The 20,181-nt window shown below is 46.8% G+C and overlaps 1 protein-coding gene across 1 annotated transcript in view; it reads left to right on the forward strand.

Annotated features, from left to right (window-relative positions):
• LOC133083033 (protein WWC3-like) overlaps window positions 1–5,847 on the forward strand; it is a 42,700-nt gene extending 36,853 nt beyond the window's left edge. The window contains exons 13-16 of the mRNA XM_061179694.1: window positions 1,898–1,990; window positions 3,784–4,011; window positions 4,148–4,275; window positions 5,696–5,847. Coding sequence (XP_061035677.1) covers window positions 1,898–1,990; window positions 3,784–4,011; window positions 4,148–4,275; window positions 5,696–5,762 — 516 coding nt within the window. The 3' untranslated portion in view covers window positions 5,763–5,847. The remainder of the gene's footprint in view (window positions 1–1,897; window positions 1,991–3,783; window positions 4,012–4,147; window positions 4,276–5,695) is intronic.
• The last annotated feature ends 14,334 nt before the right edge of the window (window positions 5,848–20,181 follow it).

The raw sequence follows: 20,181 nt of genomic DNA on the forward strand, positions 1-20,181 counted from the left end.
AGGACAGCAGGTTGGAGGTTGGCCGGCCGTGGCCGTGTGACAGTGACGGCACGGACTAGCAGAGACGAGGCGCTGTCGAGGGTAAGTGCTCACGACGCAGCAGACTGGCGGCGCCGTTTGGCTCGAGGAGAGCTTTGACCCTCCCGCTCCTCTAACGGGGCTCGTTGGAGAAAGCATCTTCCCTTGAAGGGGCTGCCAAGGAGCCGCTGCATTAGGGCAAAGCCAGAGTTTGATCATATGAGAGAGGCAGACCCTCAGGCCTCCGTGGGAGACACTGAGGGGTCCCCAGGCCCACCCTCAGGCTCAGAAATTGGCTAGGACTCACGGAACTCAGAAAAGCCGTCGTAGCCACGATGATGGTGCGCCGCAGGGAAGGGGTGCAGACGGACGCGCAGAGGGAAGAGGCGACGGGCAGCACTCCGGAGAGACCGGGCGGAGCTTCCAGCCCTTCTCCCGCAGCGGATTTGTGCGGGAGCTCTCACCTCTCGGAGCAGTGGCAGCGTGCCGGGAGCACAGCCGACCAGGGGCGTTCACCCGAGGCTTGGTGCCCAGGGGTTTTGTGGGGGTCGTCACGAGGCACAGCTGGTGGCCGGCGTGGCTGACCTTCGTCTCCAGGGCCAAGCGGGTGGCCCAGGGCCCCCCTCACATTGTCAGCAGAGACTGTGTGGCCGGGCCAAGGTCCCCAGGTAAACAGAGACACTTGGAACGTTCTAGGGACTTACAGGTCACTGCCTAGGAGCTGAGCAGGGAGCCCACCTTTCTTGGGGAGGGAAGCCTTTACTCACAGGAGGGAGCAACAGGGGCTGGGGCCCGGGTGGCCACGTCTGCGAGGCCTGCAGCTCCTCTCCCCACGCGGTGAGGTGCCCCGGTCGCGCTGCCCCGGGCAGCCCAGGGTCAGGCGGGGCACTCCCGCCCCATCAGGCTGCAGCCCTGTGGGGCCTGATGCTTCATCACGCGGGTGGAGGTGCCTGATCGAAGGCCACCCTTCCTTATCCTAGACTCCTGCCGAGCCCCTGGGAGCAGCCTCCAGCCTGCTTGCTGAGAACAGGGTGGTGACGGAGGGAGCCCTTCACCTCCCCAGAGACAGGCCTCCAGCCCCTGCACTGGGCTTTGCGCCCTGCTCGAAGGCACGCACTGGCCGGCGATGCTTCTAGAGGCCTCTTTGTGTTTATATTATATGTTTGTGATGATTGGGAGGCATGTAAGTGCAGGGCTGCGACATTTCCTGATATCTGGGGTTCATTGGCATGGAAAGGAAGGCCGTGAAGGCCAGGACTTTGCTTTCACACAGATATACGTTGATCCTGAAATGAAAACCTGCCGCCAAATGAAATACGTAACGTCTCGGCTCCCGTGAAGTCGGCATTATTTATTTTTCTCTTTAAAGCCAGGCCTTTTCCCTTGATGGGCAGGGTGGGTGTTAGTGGTGTGGGCTTGTCCTCCTGCCAGGAACGAGGCTCTTTTCTGGAACGCCAGTCTTCCCAGCTCTTGCCAAAGCTAGAAACACAGCAAATGAGAATGATTGATAAAAAGTGAAAAGCGCCGAGGAGAGTGCGGGTTTTCATGAGCGTCACACCGTATCAAGTGGCAGTTGGCATTGATAGGACTGAAATTGTGTTGCTCGATTAGCCTGGAAAACCTCAGCTGGTTCGGTTGATGGACCTGCAGGAGGGGTGGGGCTGGGGGTTGCTCTGCTTATTTGGTTTGTCTTTGTTTGGCTTGAAACTCTCGTGTAGGGTTTTCTTGTAAGCGAAACCCAAAGTCTTGGTAAAAGCTCTAAACGTCATAACTGTTTGAGTACCTGCACGAGAAACAAAATAATCCAGTTCAGAGTACACAGAGAATGAATGTTGAATTCTTGAGGAAATGTTTCTGAACCTCAATCTTTTTGGTGTAGCTTTATCGTAGTGACAGCGACAGTTCAGCGCTGCCCCGGAAGTCCCCCTTTGTCCGAAACACTTTGCAAAGACGAACCCTTCGCTATAAGCAGGTATGTGCCACGTAGACTAATGTGCCGTCTATATGTACGCTGGGAGTTATTTCTACAAACCTGCAGACGTAATATTTTAGGTAAGATTAATTGAAAGGTGATATGTTTATTTCCTTGTTTACTTAGGTATAATTTTAAAAAGTGTATATCATGTCAATATGTTACCCATATTTGTTAATTTCCTAAGATAATGTCATAATCTAAGATAATACATGATCTTTACATTTTAAAATATAATAAATTAATAAACAGCCATTCTGTATAAGAGATTCTTCTCTCTTTTTTGACAAGGGAGTATATACAGTTTAGAAAATTTGAGTCTTTCAACGTGGAGCATTCGCCTACATAGGACTGTTCTACAGTTTTCCTTTATATACACCGAATTTTTTCTCCACATCACGCCACTTCACACAGTTTTGCCACTTTTAATTTGTAAGGTAGTGGTTCCCTGACTTGCCCGGGCAAGAATTCTTTGAAAGAAAAAAAATTCCCAGATCTCCTTGTGGTGGTTGTATTTAGAGTAGCCGCTGACTGAGAATGATAAGAAAACACATTACTCAGCAACAAAAGTATTTCTCAGCAGCCATGCTGTTGGCATTTTGGCCTAGGTCTGTCTTTGTTGGGGGCTGTCCTGTGCACTGTGGGCTGTTGAGCTGCATCCCTGGCCTTGACCCACTAGTTGCCAGTATCACCCCCTCCCCCAGTTGTGACAACCAAAAATGTCCCCTGAGGGCCCAAGTCACCCCTGGTTGGGAACCAGTGAGCTCTGCTATGAATTCAGCGGAGCTTTTAAATGAGTTCGTGTTTATTAAGTCACTTACATTTGCATTTAACTTCTGCATATGTGCACAATAGTGTTACGGGTGTGTAAAACGCATACAGTTACTCAGTCCTCCCAACAACGCTGATAGGCTCGTGGATTTGTGATTTTGCTGCACTAACTGCCTTCCCCAGCGTTGTTTGCCATGGGGTGGGAAGTACTGCTCTCAGCTCCGTGTACAAAATTCTATTCTCGCCTTAGAACCTTCTTGAAAACAGGAGACTTGCTTACTTCAGGCTTATATGGGGAGGAACGTTTTGTTGTTGTTGTTGTTGTTGTTTGGCCTCGCTGCGCGGCTTGCAGTCTTAGTTCTCTGACCAAGGATGGAACTTGCACCCCAGCATTGGAAGCGGGGAGGCCTAACCACTGGACTACCAGGGAATTCCCTGGGGAGGAACGTTTTTGACAGCTTGTGTGTGTTTAACCAGAAAGCCCTCAACGTGGTTTATAACGTGCTTTTTTCCCGTTATACAGTAGATCATTAAGATTTTGGCACGTCGGTATATTGTTCATCTTTTTACAATAGCTGCGTTTTCTGCTGGCCTTATAATGTATTTGATCACTTTTCTCTTGTTAGGTATGGAGGATTTTTTCTGTCATAAACCTTTTGCACATCAGCTGTGCCTTTCAGATGCAAGTCAAATGAAATTTCAGAACCAAAGAAAACACACATTTTGTGGCTCTTGCTTATACTGTCAAGTAGCACTTGAGAAAGATGATGCCCTCCTGCCCCGTGTGAGAGGGTCTGTTTCTCTGCGCTTTAGCCAAAGCCTAGGTCGTCCTTACAGCGGACAGTTTGCTGTCACTGGCTCGTTACCGGAGTGGACGTTTGAACCCGTGTCGCCCACGTGCGTGTTGTGTTGGCGTCGGGCCACGCTGCGGGTGTCTCCCTCCAGTGGGGTCGGTCACTCGGGGAAGAAGCTGCAGGCAGGGCGCGGGCGGGGTGGGCGCGCTCACGGCCGCGGTCTCGCAGCCCTGCAGGTCCTCCCGGGCGGCGCTGGCGGCGCGCACGTCCCGGGACCTGGAGCTGGACCTCCAGGCGTCGCGGACGCGGCAGCGGCAGCTGAACGAGGAGCTGTGCGCCCTGCGCGAGCTGCGCCAGCGCCTGGAGGACGCCCAGCTCCGCGGCCACGCCGGGCCCCCGGCCTGGCTGCTGCGCGACGAGCGCTTCCGGAGCCTGCTGCGGGAGGCCGAGAGGCAGGTGAGGCCCCGGCCCGCCAGCGGGGGGAGGGGGCGGGCGGGCGGGCATTTCTCCCCTCCCGGTGCCCGGAGCTTCCATCGCTCTTCCTTAAAACTGGAAGCAAACCCGTCTGGTTCACCCCGCGTTGCTGTTCCAGACGAGACAGACCCAACTTGACTTCCATCAAGAACAGGCAGCTGAGCAGATGCTGAAGAAGGCCTCCAAAGGGGTGTGCCAGCTGCGCGGGCAGAACCTCAAAGAGCCCATCCAAGTGCAGGCGTTCAGGTGGGGAGAAGCCCAGGCCTCACTCTCCCGCTTGCTTTTTACTGTCATACCTTTGTCATTATAAAGAGTAAAGTAAGTATTGAGAAAGACCCACAAGGAAGTCGAGGACAAAGCAGGAATCTCCCCTGCTATTAGCATTGTGCACATTTTCTTCCGATCTTTTTTTCTAAACACTGTTTTTTTCATGCTGCTTGTAATCACAGTGTGGGTTCGAGTTTGCATTTAGCTCTTTTTAAATTAAAATACCCCATGTTGCCACATCATCTGTTATCTTTTTTGGCTGTAATGTCTCATCTAACAGATATAATTTACCTATTTTATACCCTGCTTCTTTCCAAATGTTTGCCCTTGTAAGCAGCACAGTGATCTACATATAGATACATATGTGTATCACCTTTGCCTTTTTAGTTAACTTTTGATTGAAGCATAATAGACATACAGGAAAGCGTGCATATCGTCCTATATATGAAGTATTTCAGTGAATTGTCATAAACCCTACATGGCAAGAATCAAATGTTATCAGCACCCCCAGATTTCCCACACCAGAATAACCACCATCTTGAATTTGAATAGCGTAGATTAGCTTTCCCTGTTTTTATTTTTTATATGAGGAAAATCACCCAGTTAATCTATTTTCTTTTGTGTCTGGCTTTTTTAAAAAATTGAGGTGAAATTCACGAAGCATAAGATTAACCATTTTAAAGTGAACAATTCCATGGCATTTAGTACAGTCACAATCTCTATTCAGTTCCAGAACATTTCCATCACCCCAAAAGGAAACCCTGTACCCCCGTTAAGCAGTCACTCCCCATGCCAACCTCTCGTCAGCTCCTGGCAGCCACCATTCTCCTTTCCATCTCTATGGGTTTGCCTGTTCTGGACCTTTCATATAAGAAAAGTCATACAGTATGTGGTCTTTTGTGTTTGGCTGCTTTCACTTAGGATAGTATTTTTAAGGTTCATCAATGTTGTAGCATGAATCAGTGCAGTGTTCCTTTTTAGGGCTAAATAATATGTGCCTGACCTCTAGTCTTAATTTTTTTATACCCTGAATTTTTACCTCCCCATCATAAAAGAGTATAAAACACTATAGCTGTCTTCCTTCAACTATGATCTAGAAGTCCTTGTAGAGATTTTCATTTATTCATAAAGAACTATTTGCTGAGCATCTGCGTATACCAGGCACTGTTCTAGGCACTGGAGACAAACCCTTGCCCTCATGGGGCTTTGTAACTTCTATTACAATTTAGAGAGGGGGCCGGGGCAAGAAACTTCAGAGAATCTGTATACAGATGTGCTCCTGGGGATTGAAATTCAATGTGTTCTCTGAGTAAGAAAAGCTGTCATTGATGGCAGAGCCTCTTGCCACCTTTCACTGCATTTCTATCAGCCTCTAACCTGTAATTCTTTCCAATCGCAGGGAGAAGATAGCATTTTTTACAAGACCAAGGATTAACGTACCTCCTCTGCCCGCCGACGATGTTTGATGTAGTGCTTTGTACACATGAAGTATTTATCTGCCTGTTTTATTTTCATGAAGTTCTTAGACTAGCTAAATTTGTCTTTAAAATATTTGTGCAAAGCTATTAATATACACATTTTGTAAAAAATAAATAAAAACAAAACACATATATCTATGCATATATATTTTATAATAGTGACGGCAACAGGGCTTGGTTTTTCCTTGTTGTGAAATTGACATCTCTGAAGACAGGTTATTTTATAAGAGATCAATTATCATGTTAAGAGTGTACAGTTTTTACGCTGTTTTATTTGACTTAAAGGCTGGAAGACAGAAACGAAGTGAGTTCAGGCAAATTCACTGTATTGTAATTTATTTATAGTACTTTTTTTTTCCTTGAAGGAAAATACTGACTTTAAGATGTATTTTAAGACTGAAATTTTGTTCTTCAGTATTTGTCATGCGGTAGAATGGAACTTTGGGGCCGGTTTTGTGTCTGACATCGGAAATGCAAACACTATGTGCTGAACTCGTCACTCGCCCCGTTTCTCCTGTGTGCATTTATCATGTATATTGTACACTTTGGCACCCTTTGTGTTCTGTTAAGATGCCACCTTAGGGGCTCAGTCCTAAGTCAGTGCGGGGTGCGCGTTGCGGAGCTCGGTCTTCCTCGCGGGCTGGGCACCCATAGCCCCTGGTTTCCGTGCACCTTTCCGTGCCCACCCCGGGTCTGAGGCCGGTCACGGAGCCCCCGGCAGCGGCAGCCGCACAGCCCGCCCTCACCCGGCCACGGCAGCCCCGCCTGCCTTTTCAGTCCGCCCCATCTGATCCTGACTGACAAGGAGGGCAGTGGTGGAGCTTCTGCTCTGCTGCTCTGCCCTGCAGGAAAGTGAAAAGAGAAGAAGGAAGGTGCGTTTTCACTGAGTCACTGGATCCGCTGATGGATAGAGCAGGCACGGCATGGACACGATAACCTTTGAAGGCGCTTTTTTGAGGAAGCCAGCTTCCGTGGGAACTCCAAGTACCCGGCGAGTCACTCACAGGAGAGCGTGTGCTTTCGATCAGAGGGCCCCCGCCCCATACTGGAGTCTTCCCAACATTTCTTAAGAAATCTTAGAACTAGCTCATGAGGAAAAAATTCTTTACATAATAAAACTATACCATCTTTTTAAAATGCCAGGTGGTATAGTTCGCCTAATACGTATTTATTATATATGAAATGCACTCTCCTTCATGAGGCCTCGGAGAAGTAAACGAGGTGAGTCACACAAAATGTAAGAGAAGACGGAACCCTCTTCCTGGGTCTTTCTGCCCCTCCCTTGAAAGTGCCCCTCCCCCCTTAATCAGGATCTCTCTTCTCATTCGTCTGTAAGCACTCCCTTGTATAACCCACCTTCCTTTTCACAGTTATTAAAAATGAATTTTGTAAAGCATTTCATTGACATGTGACCTATCACGGACAGTGAAGTTGTCAGTGGTGGTAAGGCTGAAAACTCTGTGCTTTTTCACACTTGTCACTTGTTGCTATGTATTTCTGCCTCTAGTCTCGGTTTTGTTTTTCTTTTTTCTTTTGCTAATTTCCCTGCATACATACCCACAACAGAGGTAGAGAGACAAAACACATGAGTGCTTGCCAGAAGTGCCCCCCAGGAGACAGCGTTGCTGCACGGGTCAGGTTGGTGGCAGGCCCTCTCTGTCCCCAGCTGTTGAAACTTCTGACTGACGGATTGGCTGCCGCTGGACTCTGGGGTGTGTGGAGAGCAAGTCATACGCGTCTGAGGTGCGTGGCTCCCCAGACGTGGGAGAGCCCCGGCCACGTTGCCTGGCCTCTGTTTAGACACTGCCACTTGAAGCTCTAAGTGGGTGGAAGGGTTGAGGTAGCTTTCCTGCTAAGCCCTACAAAGTAGCAACGCGGGGAAACCCACTGTGCCAATACAGAAAGCCCGCAAGGGTTTTCAAATGTCACTGCCCAGTAGATACAGGTTTCTGTTTGGAATGGTTCCCCACCCCAGAGTTAAAAAAAAGAAAAGAAAAGAAATCCCTCCTTTGCCCCACCGGAAACAAATGCAGCCCCAGCTTTGGTGTCAGTTCCAGGAGTGCTGGGTTCTGCGCCTTTCCCCCGTGCTGCTCCCGCCTCCCTCCTGTGTCTGTCTGCTTTCGCACCTGAATGGGACCATAGTCAGAAAGGAAGGAAAAGCCAGGCAGATGAAGGACTGGGAGGTGACGGGCTCCATGCTGCTCGCAGGCTGTGCTGGAAGTGGCACATGGACAGCGTCAGAGCCCAGCCCGGGAGGCAGGACACGATGCACCCTAACTGGCTTCTCTTTCGTGATTTGATTGTGCAGCTTCCGACTAGTTAAGACTCCCACCCCCTGGAAAATATCCCACATGTCCGAAAAGTGAAGTCCTATCGTCTTAAGGGGTATTTTCTTATGTTTAAGTTTGCCCATAATCGTGCCTTGGACAATCCAAAGTCTGCCACCAGGGTCCTTTAGAAACAGTGTGATGAGTAAAAGGGAATTCGGTCTTCATCTGGTCACGTAATTGTCACCACGGAAATAAGTAACCTTCTGTTGTGGGAATAAGTTATAATCAGTATTCATCTCTATTTTTGTCACTGTTCTAATTGTGTCATTTGTATTGTTTGAAAGTATTTCTTCTACAAAATTAAACTAACCTGCCTTAAGAACAGAATGGAAATGTGTGTGATTTTTTTAAAAAATGTAGTGAGAGACTTAAATATATTAAAATGTTTATAATTGTTTTCAACATAAAAATAGAGGTATGAAAATAGAATAGTACAATGAAGACACATGCAGCCCTCTCCCCTACCCCTTCAACATGGATCATTCTTGGCCCATCTTGTTTGGTCTACACCTCCACCTGCCCCCCCTTCCCGTGTTCTGAAGCAAATCCCATACACCTTTCTGGTTGAGCTGGAAACATTTCAGTACATATGGCTAAGAGAGAGAGACACAGTATCCTTATCACATCATAACATTTAATAACTCCTCAATGGCATTCATCATCCATGGTTCACCTTTTCACTTGCCTCAAGGTCATTCATTTTTTTTTTTAACTGAACAGAATCCAAATATCTGTTTATTGGGATTTTTTTTTTTAAGTCTGTGGGTTTTTTTGGGGAGGGGGAGCTTTCTTGAGATAGAATTCACATACCATACAATTCACCCTTTTAAAGCATGTAATTCATCAGTTTTTAGTATATTCGGAGTTTAGTATGTTCGTAGCGCAAATGCTACAATCAATTGTAGAACTTCTTCCTCACCCTAAAAAGAAACCCTGTGCCCGTTAACCGTCACCCCCATTTCTCCCCCTCCCCCCTGCCCCTGGTAACCGCTAATCTTTCTGTCTCTGTGGGTATGCCTGTTTTGGACGCTTCCTGGAAAGAGAATCACATGCTCTGTGTGTTGGCTTTGTTCGCTCAGCATCATGTCTTCTGGGCTCGTCCACATTGTAGCCTGTGTCAGGACTTCACTCCTTTTTATTGCTGAGTAATATTCCTTTGTGTAGATAGACCACATTGTGTTTATTTGTTCGGCAGTTGATGGCCATTTGGGTTGTTTCCACTTTTTGGCTAATAGGGATAATGTTGCTGTGTACATTTGTGTACAAGCTTTTGTGTGGACATAGGTCTTTATTTCTCTTGGGTCTATACATAAAAGTAGAATTTCTAGATCATATGGTAATTCTATGTTTAACCATTTGAAGAACTGCCAGACTATTTTCCAAAGCAGCTGCCCATTTTATATTCCTACCAGCAGTGTACAAGGGCTTCAGTTTCTCCACTTCCTGGCCAACACTTGTCATTTTGATCATAGCCATCTTCATAGGTGCACAGTGGCATCTCAGTGCAGTTGTGTCTGTTTTTAATTCACAGGATCCATCCCCCCTACCACACACACACCTTTGTAATTTGTTGGAGAAACAAGATTGTGTGTTTTCTGATCTCCCACAGCCTGGACTTGGCTCATTGTATCCCTGGGTGTAGTTTAACATGTTCCTCTGAACTTTATTTCCTAAAAATAAATGCTGAAAAAAAGCTGTTGTTGAACCTAAAAGCTTGATCAGATTCCAGTTCGTTTTTTTCCTTTCTTTTTTGGGGGCTGGGACGGGTGGCAAGACATACCTTCATCAGGTGACTTATAATAATGTTTCTTTTTATAAGGTTTGCAACTATTGATAATCAATACATAGATCCATTAATTCACTAAGGGTTGCAAAATGATGATATTCTCTCAATTTTTAAAACATTATTATTTACTTTGAAATGCCTTTATAAAGAGAAACTTACTAGTCTATTTGGTTATCCAGTGGTACAGTTTGTATGGGAAAAGCAAGATAAATGCTTGATTTTTTTCTTTATTGACCAGTTTTGAAAATAATTGTTTCCCCAGCACTGTTACAGTGGTGACCAATTTGTTTTCGGTTTTTGGAATTTTTTTTTTTTAGTATCGTTATTATTAACACAAATTTAAATATGTTTGGTGTGCTTTAATCCATTGGAGTTGTTATCCTTATTAATGCTCAAATTCCCTCCTCTGTAGCTGGGGCAACCTCTACTGGTTGACTGCTGGGTCCTTTTTATATGTCCCCAGGAGTCTGAGATGGCTTCCTTGCTACTGAAACGGAGCGGGATCCTACAGAGCCTTCCTGGGGACAGACACTTGCCCAGGCCCCGTGTCCCCTGCCCGCCTCTTGTGTGTAGAAAAGCTTTAGCATCCTAGACCTTCCCTGAGTTCCAAAAAGAAAAATTTAATAAGAGAAGAAAAAAAAACAGAAACAAAAAATATTCAAGTAAGACTAATAACAGTTTAGCCATAAAACAAGGTCAAGGGCCTTTGGTTCTTCCTCAGGGGCTACAGATAATACCCTGGGCCGTACCCTTCAGTTGTCTGCAGGCAATAAAACCTCCACCAGGTGGAAGAAGTTAATTGCATGCTGGTCACATAGACCCCAGACCAGTTGGAACCAGGTTGATGACTGAGATTCCTGAAACATCACCCTGTTACCTCACCATCAACCAATGAGAGAATTGTGCACAAGCCAGCTGACCACACACCCTGTCACCCTCTCCCTCACACTGTCTTTAAAAACCCTTCCCTGAAAGCCACTGGGGAGTTCGGATCTTTTGAGCTCAGCCGCCCGTTCTTCCTTGGCCTTGCAATGAACGCTGCGCTTTCCTTCACCACAAGCCGGTGTCAGTAGATTGGTTTTGCTGCTCCATGGGCGAGGGGACCAAGTTTGGTTTGGTAACACTACCCTGCTTGACCAGATGTTTGTGACCTGGAAATGGTCATTTCTCCAGGGAGACTTGGTTTCTTGGTGCCAGGAGTACTCGTTACTGCTGGGTTAGTCATTGTTTGTAGATTTATTGTCTGTCTCTGTTAAGTAGACAGACAATATTTTCTTGTCATGCATCTCAGTTTTTGCTTTGAACCAAGTGATCAGACACTGCCACCTCATTTTGGAACAAGATTTGCAGGCCCTTGGTTACATCCAAAGGCAGAGGCTGCACGTCTTTTGGTGTTTGGAAACATCGTGCCTGGGACCTGTGGTGAGAGGCACGCAGCCTTCTGGAATCTGTGCTTTTCCGTCCTTCCCACCAACAGACACTCTGGCCAGATTGCTTTTCCTACTCTGCAGTTACAGGCAGAATCCCCTGGGTAATAAACACAAATTGTTTTATTGCAATGGAATTAGTTTAAAAGAAATGCTTCACAGCACTGCCCAATAGAACTATCTGCAATGATGGAATTGTTTTATATCTGCACTAAAATATAGTAGCCACTAGCCACATGTGGCGATCAGGCACTTGACATGTGGCTAGTGTGACTAAGGAACTGAATTTTATTTATTTAAAAAAATTTTTTTAATTTTTAAAAGATATTTATTTATTTATTTATTTAGGCTGTGCCAGGTCTTAGTTGCGGCATGCATGTGGGACCCAGCTCCCCGACCAGGGATTTAACCTGGGCTCCCTGCATTGGGAGTGCGGAGTCTCACCCTCAGGACCATCAGGGAAGTCCCTGAATTTTAAATTTTATTAATTTAAATTAACTTAAACTTGAATAGCAGCTTGTGGCTAGTGGCTAGCATATTGAAGCAGTGCCATTTTACCCTGTATTACTGTGTAAGGGGAATAATTATGTCCAACTGGCCAGGGGTTACATGCCCTGCTTGTCCCCGTGGGTGGGTTTATGTGAGTTGACAATGGTGTGCAAATGAACTGGGCCATGTGGGGCTTTATATATGGATGTGTGTGTGTTTGATTGTGAGTCTTTATAACTTTTTCCACTCGGCTCAAAATATGCTAGGTATTTTGATAAGCATATATAGGGGTACACATTTTTCCTTGCGTCTCAGGCTCCAGTAAGGCTCTGCAAAGCACTGCTTACTCTTTCCAGAGCCCTCACTTAAGCCTCAAAATGCCCCCAGGTGGTGGAACCTTTTACTACCTCTACTGCTCCCCACTTTCCAGAAGGGAAAATCGAGGCTTGCAGAAGCTTGACAAATAGCACAGACAATAATACTGTAATATGGCTGTTATGTAATACTTCAAGATGGTGTCTGAGAACATTTGAAGACAGTGTTTGTTCTGGTGTAACACTGTATCCCAGAGACAGTTTTTTTGTTTTGTTTTGTTTTGTTTACCATGTAGCGTGCTTCCATGTCTATGAAAACTTCCTTCCCTCTCCGTGTCCCAGTCACTGGGCTCCGCTCCCCAGAGATAACCACCCTTTGCAGCTTCCTGTGCATCAATTCTGAAATAGTCTATGAAGATACAGGCAATCATACTTCCCACGTGCCAGCAGTACCACATTTAAGGGATTATAATGAAGCAGAGCTTCCAGCATGTTATACAATGGTGAACTCTTAAAAATGACTGGGAAGGGCCTTCCCTGGAGGTCCAGTGATTAAGACTCCACGCTTCCACTGCAGGGGGCCTGGGTTTGATCCCTGGTCGGGGGATTAAGATCCCTCATGCTTCGGGACTCGGCCAAAAAAAAAAAAAAAAAAGCCTGGGAAATGGAAGATTTGAGTGCCGCAAATTATACTTTATAAGCAGGCTTTCTCTGCTTCAGCACTAGTGCTATTCTGGGCTGGAACATTCTCTGTTGCAAGGCTGCCCTGGGCACCGTAGGATGGTGAGCAGCATGCCGGACCTCCACCCACCAGATGCCAGGGGCACCCCCGCCGCCCGCCCCAAGTTGTGGCAGCCAAAACTGTCCCTAGACATTGTCCAATGTACCAGCAGCAGATAAGAGGAAAAAAATGTAAAAGATTCAAAGGGATTTAACAAGTAGAAATCTGTGAAGAAAACAGAAGGTGCCAGTACGGAGAAATTAAAGCTCAAAGGTTATTACATAAGTGTTTGAAGAATCTTTTCAGGAAGGATCTTAACGGCTATCTTTCAATCTTCACACATAGCAGAATAAGAAGTGAATTTAAATGGAAGAGAAATTAAGGCTGGACCTACAGACGATGAAACGGTAGCACCAGTTCTGAGCTGCCATCTTCCTTCCTAAAGATTTTTATGAGCAGAATAACCTAGGATGATTAGGAATTGTTCTCTCAGGGCTTTGCGGTTATGATTTGAGAATCTTCAAGGAATGAAATCTGCATTAAAAAGTAGCAAAATATACCTAATCCATGATTATGTCTCCTACAGTGCTTTAAAAAAAAAAAAGCAATAGCTGTTTGTTACAAAAGCAATGCATGTTAATCGTAGTAAAATTAGAAAATGCAGCTAAGCTAAAAAGAAGAAAATGAGAAATACCCTTAATCTCACTAATGAGTGAAATACTAAGGTCGATACTTTAGTGAATTTGCTTCCCAGTTGTTTTCTCTGTTCAAAGGCATTTGCGTAGATATAAATATATTAAACTGTAGGGGGGAAACTCTTCCCTTCTTCCCTTCTAGGTTTTTTGACTGGTCTAATAATTAAATTGACATAAAATGGATTAACAGGAGAGAAACAAATTTAATTTCCTACGGTAGGGGAGCCCATAGAATTCTGAGACTCCAAGAAGTCACCAAAGCAGGCAGCTTTTATACCTTCTAGACAAGGAAACCATAAGTTTGTGAAGAATTGGAGAAACAAAGGGGTTTGGGCTTGGGCTAGCAAATTAGTGAAAGTAACAAGGTTTATTTATACAGCCTTCCAGGTGGTGAATTCCCTGTCTCCGCAATAAGGATGCCTTTTATCCACCTGGTGGGGGGCAGGGTACCTTCACATGCTTTTGGGGGGACCAAGGAAGGTCAGAGTGTCTTTTTTTTGCACAGGCTGTTTAAGTAACTTTAATTCAAAATAATCAGTATGCCAAGTGGCATATTTTGGGGGTGGCATCTTCTGCTTCCCTTCAACACCTACATACATTCGTCGGATCATTCAGCACATAATGCTTTGGAGCTTGCTTTTTTTCATTTAAGACACCGTGAATGTCTTTCCACGTCGAAAAGTATCTATTACCATATCCGTTTTAATTCTTGTGTTGTACCGATGTCTTATAAACTTAACCTGTCCTCTGTTTTTGGCCACTTCACTTGCTTCTGGTGCTTTGAGGTCATAAATAATATTGCAGCAATTTTTCCTTTCACGATTCTTTCCGTTCCTTTCCTTTTTTCCTAATGAGGCTAGTTCCTGGAGCAAATGATAGCAATAGCTGTCGGGCCCACTGTATGTTTCAACCCGCGCATTATTTGCAAGGTTTTTGGTAGGAATTGCTAAACAGCCCACCAGGAAGATTGTTCAATTTACATTCTTATGGGGGGGGTAATCTTTTTTTTTTTTTTAAGTCCTTGCCAAAAGGACAATTTCATGGGTGGAGGTGGAGGATGTCGGAAGTGATCTCATTCTGCTGAAAACTGTGCGCCCCAGTTTTAGGCTTTTCCTGAATTGCCTGTTTGCTGTAATGTTCTTCACACTTGAACAATCACCTGGCGAAGAGAAGGTGAAACTAACCTACTGGCAAAAAAATCGCCCCACCACGAGGAAGGTGCCTCTGCTTGAGTCATTTCCGCCAAGCCGGAACCCAGAGCAAGTCACTTCGGACCTCGGAGGGCATTTTATAGACAGCCCCGCGTCCCAGCTCCCGTCGATTCTTGGAACTCCCACCACCGTAGTCCCGGCAGCCCAACCCCAGCGGGCAGCGCGTCCCGTGTCGGGGACGCTGGGTTCTCTGTGCACCCGAAGGAACCGACTGTACGAGGCTTGGAAGGGCCGGCCTCCAGAGCCGAGGTGACCCAGCCTGCCGGGCAGGGCTGAGTGGCTGGGCGGAGCACGTGACGCTCGCAGCCTGGCTCTTGGCTGGGGGGTAGTGGGGGCCCGCCCCGCGCGCCGAAGGCTGAAATCGACTTCTGCCTCCGGCAGGAAAATGAGCTTGTCAGCTTCTGTCTCTAGCGGACCCTCAACCCACTGGAGCAGGGGATTTCGGTAGCATTTAAATTTTATATCTCAGGAATCTGAAAGCAAAAGGTAAGGTGCTTATCACTCAGAAAAACAAATGACAGGAAGGACCTGGAATACCGTACGGCCACTTTGTTGATTTTTAAAATCGAGTTGAAAATAATCGATCGCTGGGCGAGACAAGGGCCATTATTTAGCCCCAAATTAGAGACTGACCTTCTGAACAGAAATTTGGTTAATCAGGAGGGGATGGTGGTAAAAGGGCCCGGGGTTAAATATAGAAGGACATGAAAGCTGCCGGAATAAATAGCAAGTAAGTAACCCTGGCCTGCTTGTGAAACAACCCATTTCACATCTCTTTCAGGGGCGCCAGCGAAGGGAATGTTAAAATTGCAGTTTAAACTCAAATGAAAGGAAACTAATCTATATGAAACTGGAATACAAATAAAAACAGTTCCTGCTTTTGCTCTTTCACATTTCAAAAACGTTTATGTGGTTTGGCAAGAAAGTTGATATCTTCACAGTTTAAGCCTGAAATATGCCATTTCAAATTTACGAAATGGTCACAGTTGGAATTTTCTAAGTCCCTCTAGGCAAGGCTGTTTCAGTTGTGAATGAGAAATATTGACATTGTACATATTTTCTGTAATAGAGGACTCACTTCCGCAGAATGTGATAAAAATTAGAAAACGTATAATAATGAGTTATTGCGAATTAACTTTCATGTCTGAGAGATCAAATTCTTTGCCAGAAGATTTAAGAAAACAGACACAAGTACAACCATGCTCATGCAATAGCGCTTTACTTTAAACAGTCAAATGTTCAAGTAAGAAGTATAACTATGTGGTGTCACTGTTGTTTTCTTCGGCAAAAACACGTTGATATTGGAATGCAGGTACTGAGAGTAATTAAAAGCGTTATTCATCAGTGCAATTAGTATTACATTCCACAATGAATATGCTTCAAATTAATGTATTTGATATACGGTTTGAAACATGGACCCTCTATGCAAAGTATGTATATGCACTCTGTATTTTAACGGTCATTTTGATTTGCACAAAATAGATTTATTTATTTAGTTCTCCATTGCATTTGATAAAGACTTTTTAAAAATAAAAGACTAAATTATTTCCTTTCATTACTAATCCCCTTATTGAAATCCTATTACCTGCGTGGAGCCTGGAGTCATTTGGGTCTCCCCTTCTGTGTGCTGTTTGTTTCCCACAGTTCGTGGAAGGCTAGGCCAGCTGCCCACACCAAACACACCGCCCTGAAAGGAGGCCGGAGCGAGGCTTCCCGGCCACTCGCTCCTCACCTCCAGGGACTTCCAGGGTCTTCCCCCCCCGCCCCTCCCCTCCTCGTCCCGAGGGCGTCACGTGGCGGCGTGGGCCCGCCTCCCGGTGACGTCAGCGCGCTCGCAGCCGTTGCGCCGAAGAAACGATGCTCTAGGATGCGGTGCAGGTGGGCGACCGGCCTGCGCCATGCGGCACTGCAGGTAAGGGACTCTGCAGGAGGAGCCCCTGCAGCCCGTCGGCGCCCCAGGAAGCGAAAGTGGGGTTTCTGGCTGCTGCGGCTGCTGCAGGCACCAGGCAGCAGGGGGGCGCGGAGGGCGGCTGCTGCAGGCTCACGCGTGACTTGGGTCTTGGCAGGCGCACCCTGGGAAAGTGGGCAGGGGCCAGACTGAAAGACCCGGGCCTCTTTCACAGGAGGGGAAAAAAATCAGGAATGATCACAGTACACGCATTGTAAGGAGAGAGAGGGGCTTGTCAAAGATAACTGTTTACCGACGGTCATTGTGCTTCTTAAATAATGACACGTTTACTGATTCTCCTTACAGGGGTTTGTCCTCAGTAGTCAGCCTGATTTCTTTCAAAGGCAAGCTGCTGCTTTGCTTGAAATGGAATGGAAACTTCTTGGTTAGCATTTGAAGAGCTAGATGTGCGGTCTAAATTGTTTGGCATTATTTTGCAAGGTTCCAGCATTTAAAGGGGTATGTCGGAAATGTGTTTGTTTTCTCCAGGTGTTTTAAATAGATTAAAAAATAACAGTATGCAATAAAATAAAATAAAGCTTCCAACGTGCGTGTAGGAGAGTGCAAACCAGCTACGTCTGTTCAGAACAAAAAGGTCTTTAGAAGGGGGTGGAGCTGGAAATGAACACCAAAAGCCATGAATTTCCAGTGTTCTTTTTGATTCCGTTGCTAAATAATTTGCTTGCTGAAAGAAGGGGCTTGATGACGCAGTGGCAGATGGAGGGGCATCAGCTGACTTCAGTTTTAGCAGGACAGGGGGTGGGATTTTAATGGACTCTTTTGAGAGTTCAGGCCTGTGTTTACATTCCTTTCTCTGGTTCACATACGACCCGAGGCCAGGACATGTGTGGGTACCCTTAGGAGGAGAACGTGGCGTTCTTTCCTGTAAAACGTGACCCCTCTGGAAGCCGTGGTATCACTGAATTGTATTGGAACTCACACCATGAATCATTTGACCCATCCAGCAACTGTGGGAGGACCTGTAAAACAATGCTATTTTAGTTGATAATTCGATAAGGCATTTCTTTCAGCGTTTGGACACCCTGATGCGCTGCTGCAGTAATTCAGTAATTAATTTACTGCAGTTTTCTTCATTTGGTTCAGGTTTGCTATTAGAGTGAAGATCCTCAGGCCCTTACCTTCCCTTCTCCCCCAGCCCACCCCTAGACAGACAGAGCAGATGATAGATGTAGTAGAGACGTGATTCCACTTCTGGCTTTGGGACTGTGGAACCTGGGACAAGTCACTTTGTGTCTTTGGGACTCAGTTTTCTTGCCCCCAGAGTCACCAAGGAATTTTTACCAGGGTTTCTCAGCCTTGGCACTATTGACGTTTGGGGCTGGATGAATCTGTTGTGGGCACCGTCCTGTGCTCTGGAGGATGTTTGTTTAGCTGCATCCCTGGCCTCCGCCCACTAGATGCCAGTAGCCCCCTCCCCCCAAGTTGTGACAATGAAAAATGTCTCCAGACCCTGCCACTTGTTCCCTCGTGGCGCTCCATTGCCCCTGGTTGAGAACCACTGATTTGGATGGTCTTGAAATGTTCTTCTGGCTCTGGTATTCTAGAATTCATTTTCCTATGATTTGTTTCATGCTGAGCCCTTGGTCAGAGATCCGATTCCCTTTCATGATGTTGTCAATGCGAAGACTTTTTTATGCTCTGGGGTTCCAGAAGTAGCTTCAGTCAAAGAGGGGAGGCCTGTTTTGTGTGCCAGTCGTAGCTGGGAAGCTAGCTTGCCAGAGTGTCAGGGAAAGAGGGAAAAACACAAGCACTAGATCAGCGTGTTTGGAACTGGGGTAGCCCAGACTCCCCATCCTTATCTGCAGAAGTGGGAATAGAAGGACCTGTGTGGAGGTGTCGAAAGGAGGGAGTGAGATAACGAGGGTGCTGGTGCCCGTTGTGGCCGCCACGGTCACGCGCTTTACGCTCCAGTGCAGGACTGGCCGCTAAAGGTCTGGCTCTGACGCTTCAGAGAGCGGCTTTGCTGCATCACTTCACCTCTTGGAGCCGTTGCTGAAAATGTAAATGGGGCTACTGTACTTGCTGGTCCTGCTTCTCTGGCTTTTGGGGGGATCAGATGGGCATAAGAGGGTCAGCAAGCTGGAAACTCCCGGGAGACAGGAAGCAGTGATGGCAGTGGCATTGCAAGGCGTGGGCCATGTGTAGTGGGTTTGGGGGAGGGAGCTTATAATGATCAGAAAAATTATCCTTGTCCCCCCACGGGCCTGGGACTGTGGTGTGCCCCTCCGCCAATACCGTTGCCCTCAGCTCGCTCTCTCTGCCTCTTCCTGGCCCCATAAAAATTGCTCTCCTGGGGGAGGGTTGGTCTTTAGTGAGAAGGAGCCAGTGTGCAGAGGCCAGGGCACAGGCAGCCTCCTTTGTCCACTTCCAGCCATTTTCTATACAGGTGGCACCCACAGCCGGCCAGGTAGCTTGTCCCCAGAATGGCTTGGCACTCTAGGTGGGTCATTGGGCGCTGTCTCTGCACCCAGTCAGTGATGTGAAAGAAAATGAAAAAAGAGGAGGGCTTCCCTGGTGGCACAGTGGTTAAGAATCCGCCTGCCAATGCAGGGGACACGGGTTCGAGCCCTGGTCCGGGAAGATCCCACATGCCGCGGAGCCACTAAGCCCGGGCGCCACAGCTACTGAGCCTGTGCTCTAGGGCCCACGAGCCACAACTACTGAAGCCCGCGTGCCTAGAGCCCGTGCTCTGCAACTAGAGAAGCCACTGCAGTGAGAAGCCTGCGCACCGCAATGAAGAGTAGCCCCCGCTCGCCGCAACTAGAGAAAGGCCCCACGCAGCAAGGAAGACCTAATGCAGCCAAAAATAAATAAATAAAATAAATAAGTTAAAAAAGAAAAAAAAGAAAATGGAAGAGGATTCTCCATCAAATGAGACTTAAGAGATGGAATCACTGTCCTAGGCAGCTCTGCTGCTGTGACAGAGTACTGCAGACTGGGTGGCTTACCAACAACAGACATTTATTTCTCACAGTTCTGGAGGCTGGAAGTCTGAGATCAGGGTGCCAGCATGGTTGGGTTCTGGTGAGGGCTCTCTTCTGGATTGCAAATGGCTGCCTTCTCCTTGTGTCCTCACATGGTGGGAAGAGAGCAAGCTAGCTCTCTGGCCTCTTATAAGGGCACTAGTCGCATGGTGAGGGCTCCATCTTCATAACTTAATCACCTCCCAAAGGCCCCACCTCCTAGTACCATCACATTGGGGATTAGGATTTCAATATATGAATTCTGGGGGATACATTCAGTCCATGACAATAACCAAATATAACTTGTGCCCTTGATTGGATCCTGGCCTGAACAAACATCGGTAATAGGCTTTGGGGACACCTGGGTTATTTTTATGTGCCTGCCTTCTAGATCATGCGAGGAAACTATTGTAAGTTTGATTAGGTGTCATAATCTTGTGGTGTGGTGGGCACCCAGCTCAGCCACTCGTCATTCCTGGCACAGAAGCAGTGAGATGAGACG

Source organism: Eubalaena glacialis, unplaced genomic scaffold, assembly GCF_028564815.1.
Source record: "Eubalaena glacialis isolate mEubGla1 unplaced genomic scaffold, mEubGla1.1.hap2.+ XY H_4, whole genome shotgun sequence".
Taxonomy (NCBI): Eukaryota; Metazoa; Chordata; class Mammalia; order Artiodactyla; family Balaenidae; genus Eubalaena; species Eubalaena glacialis.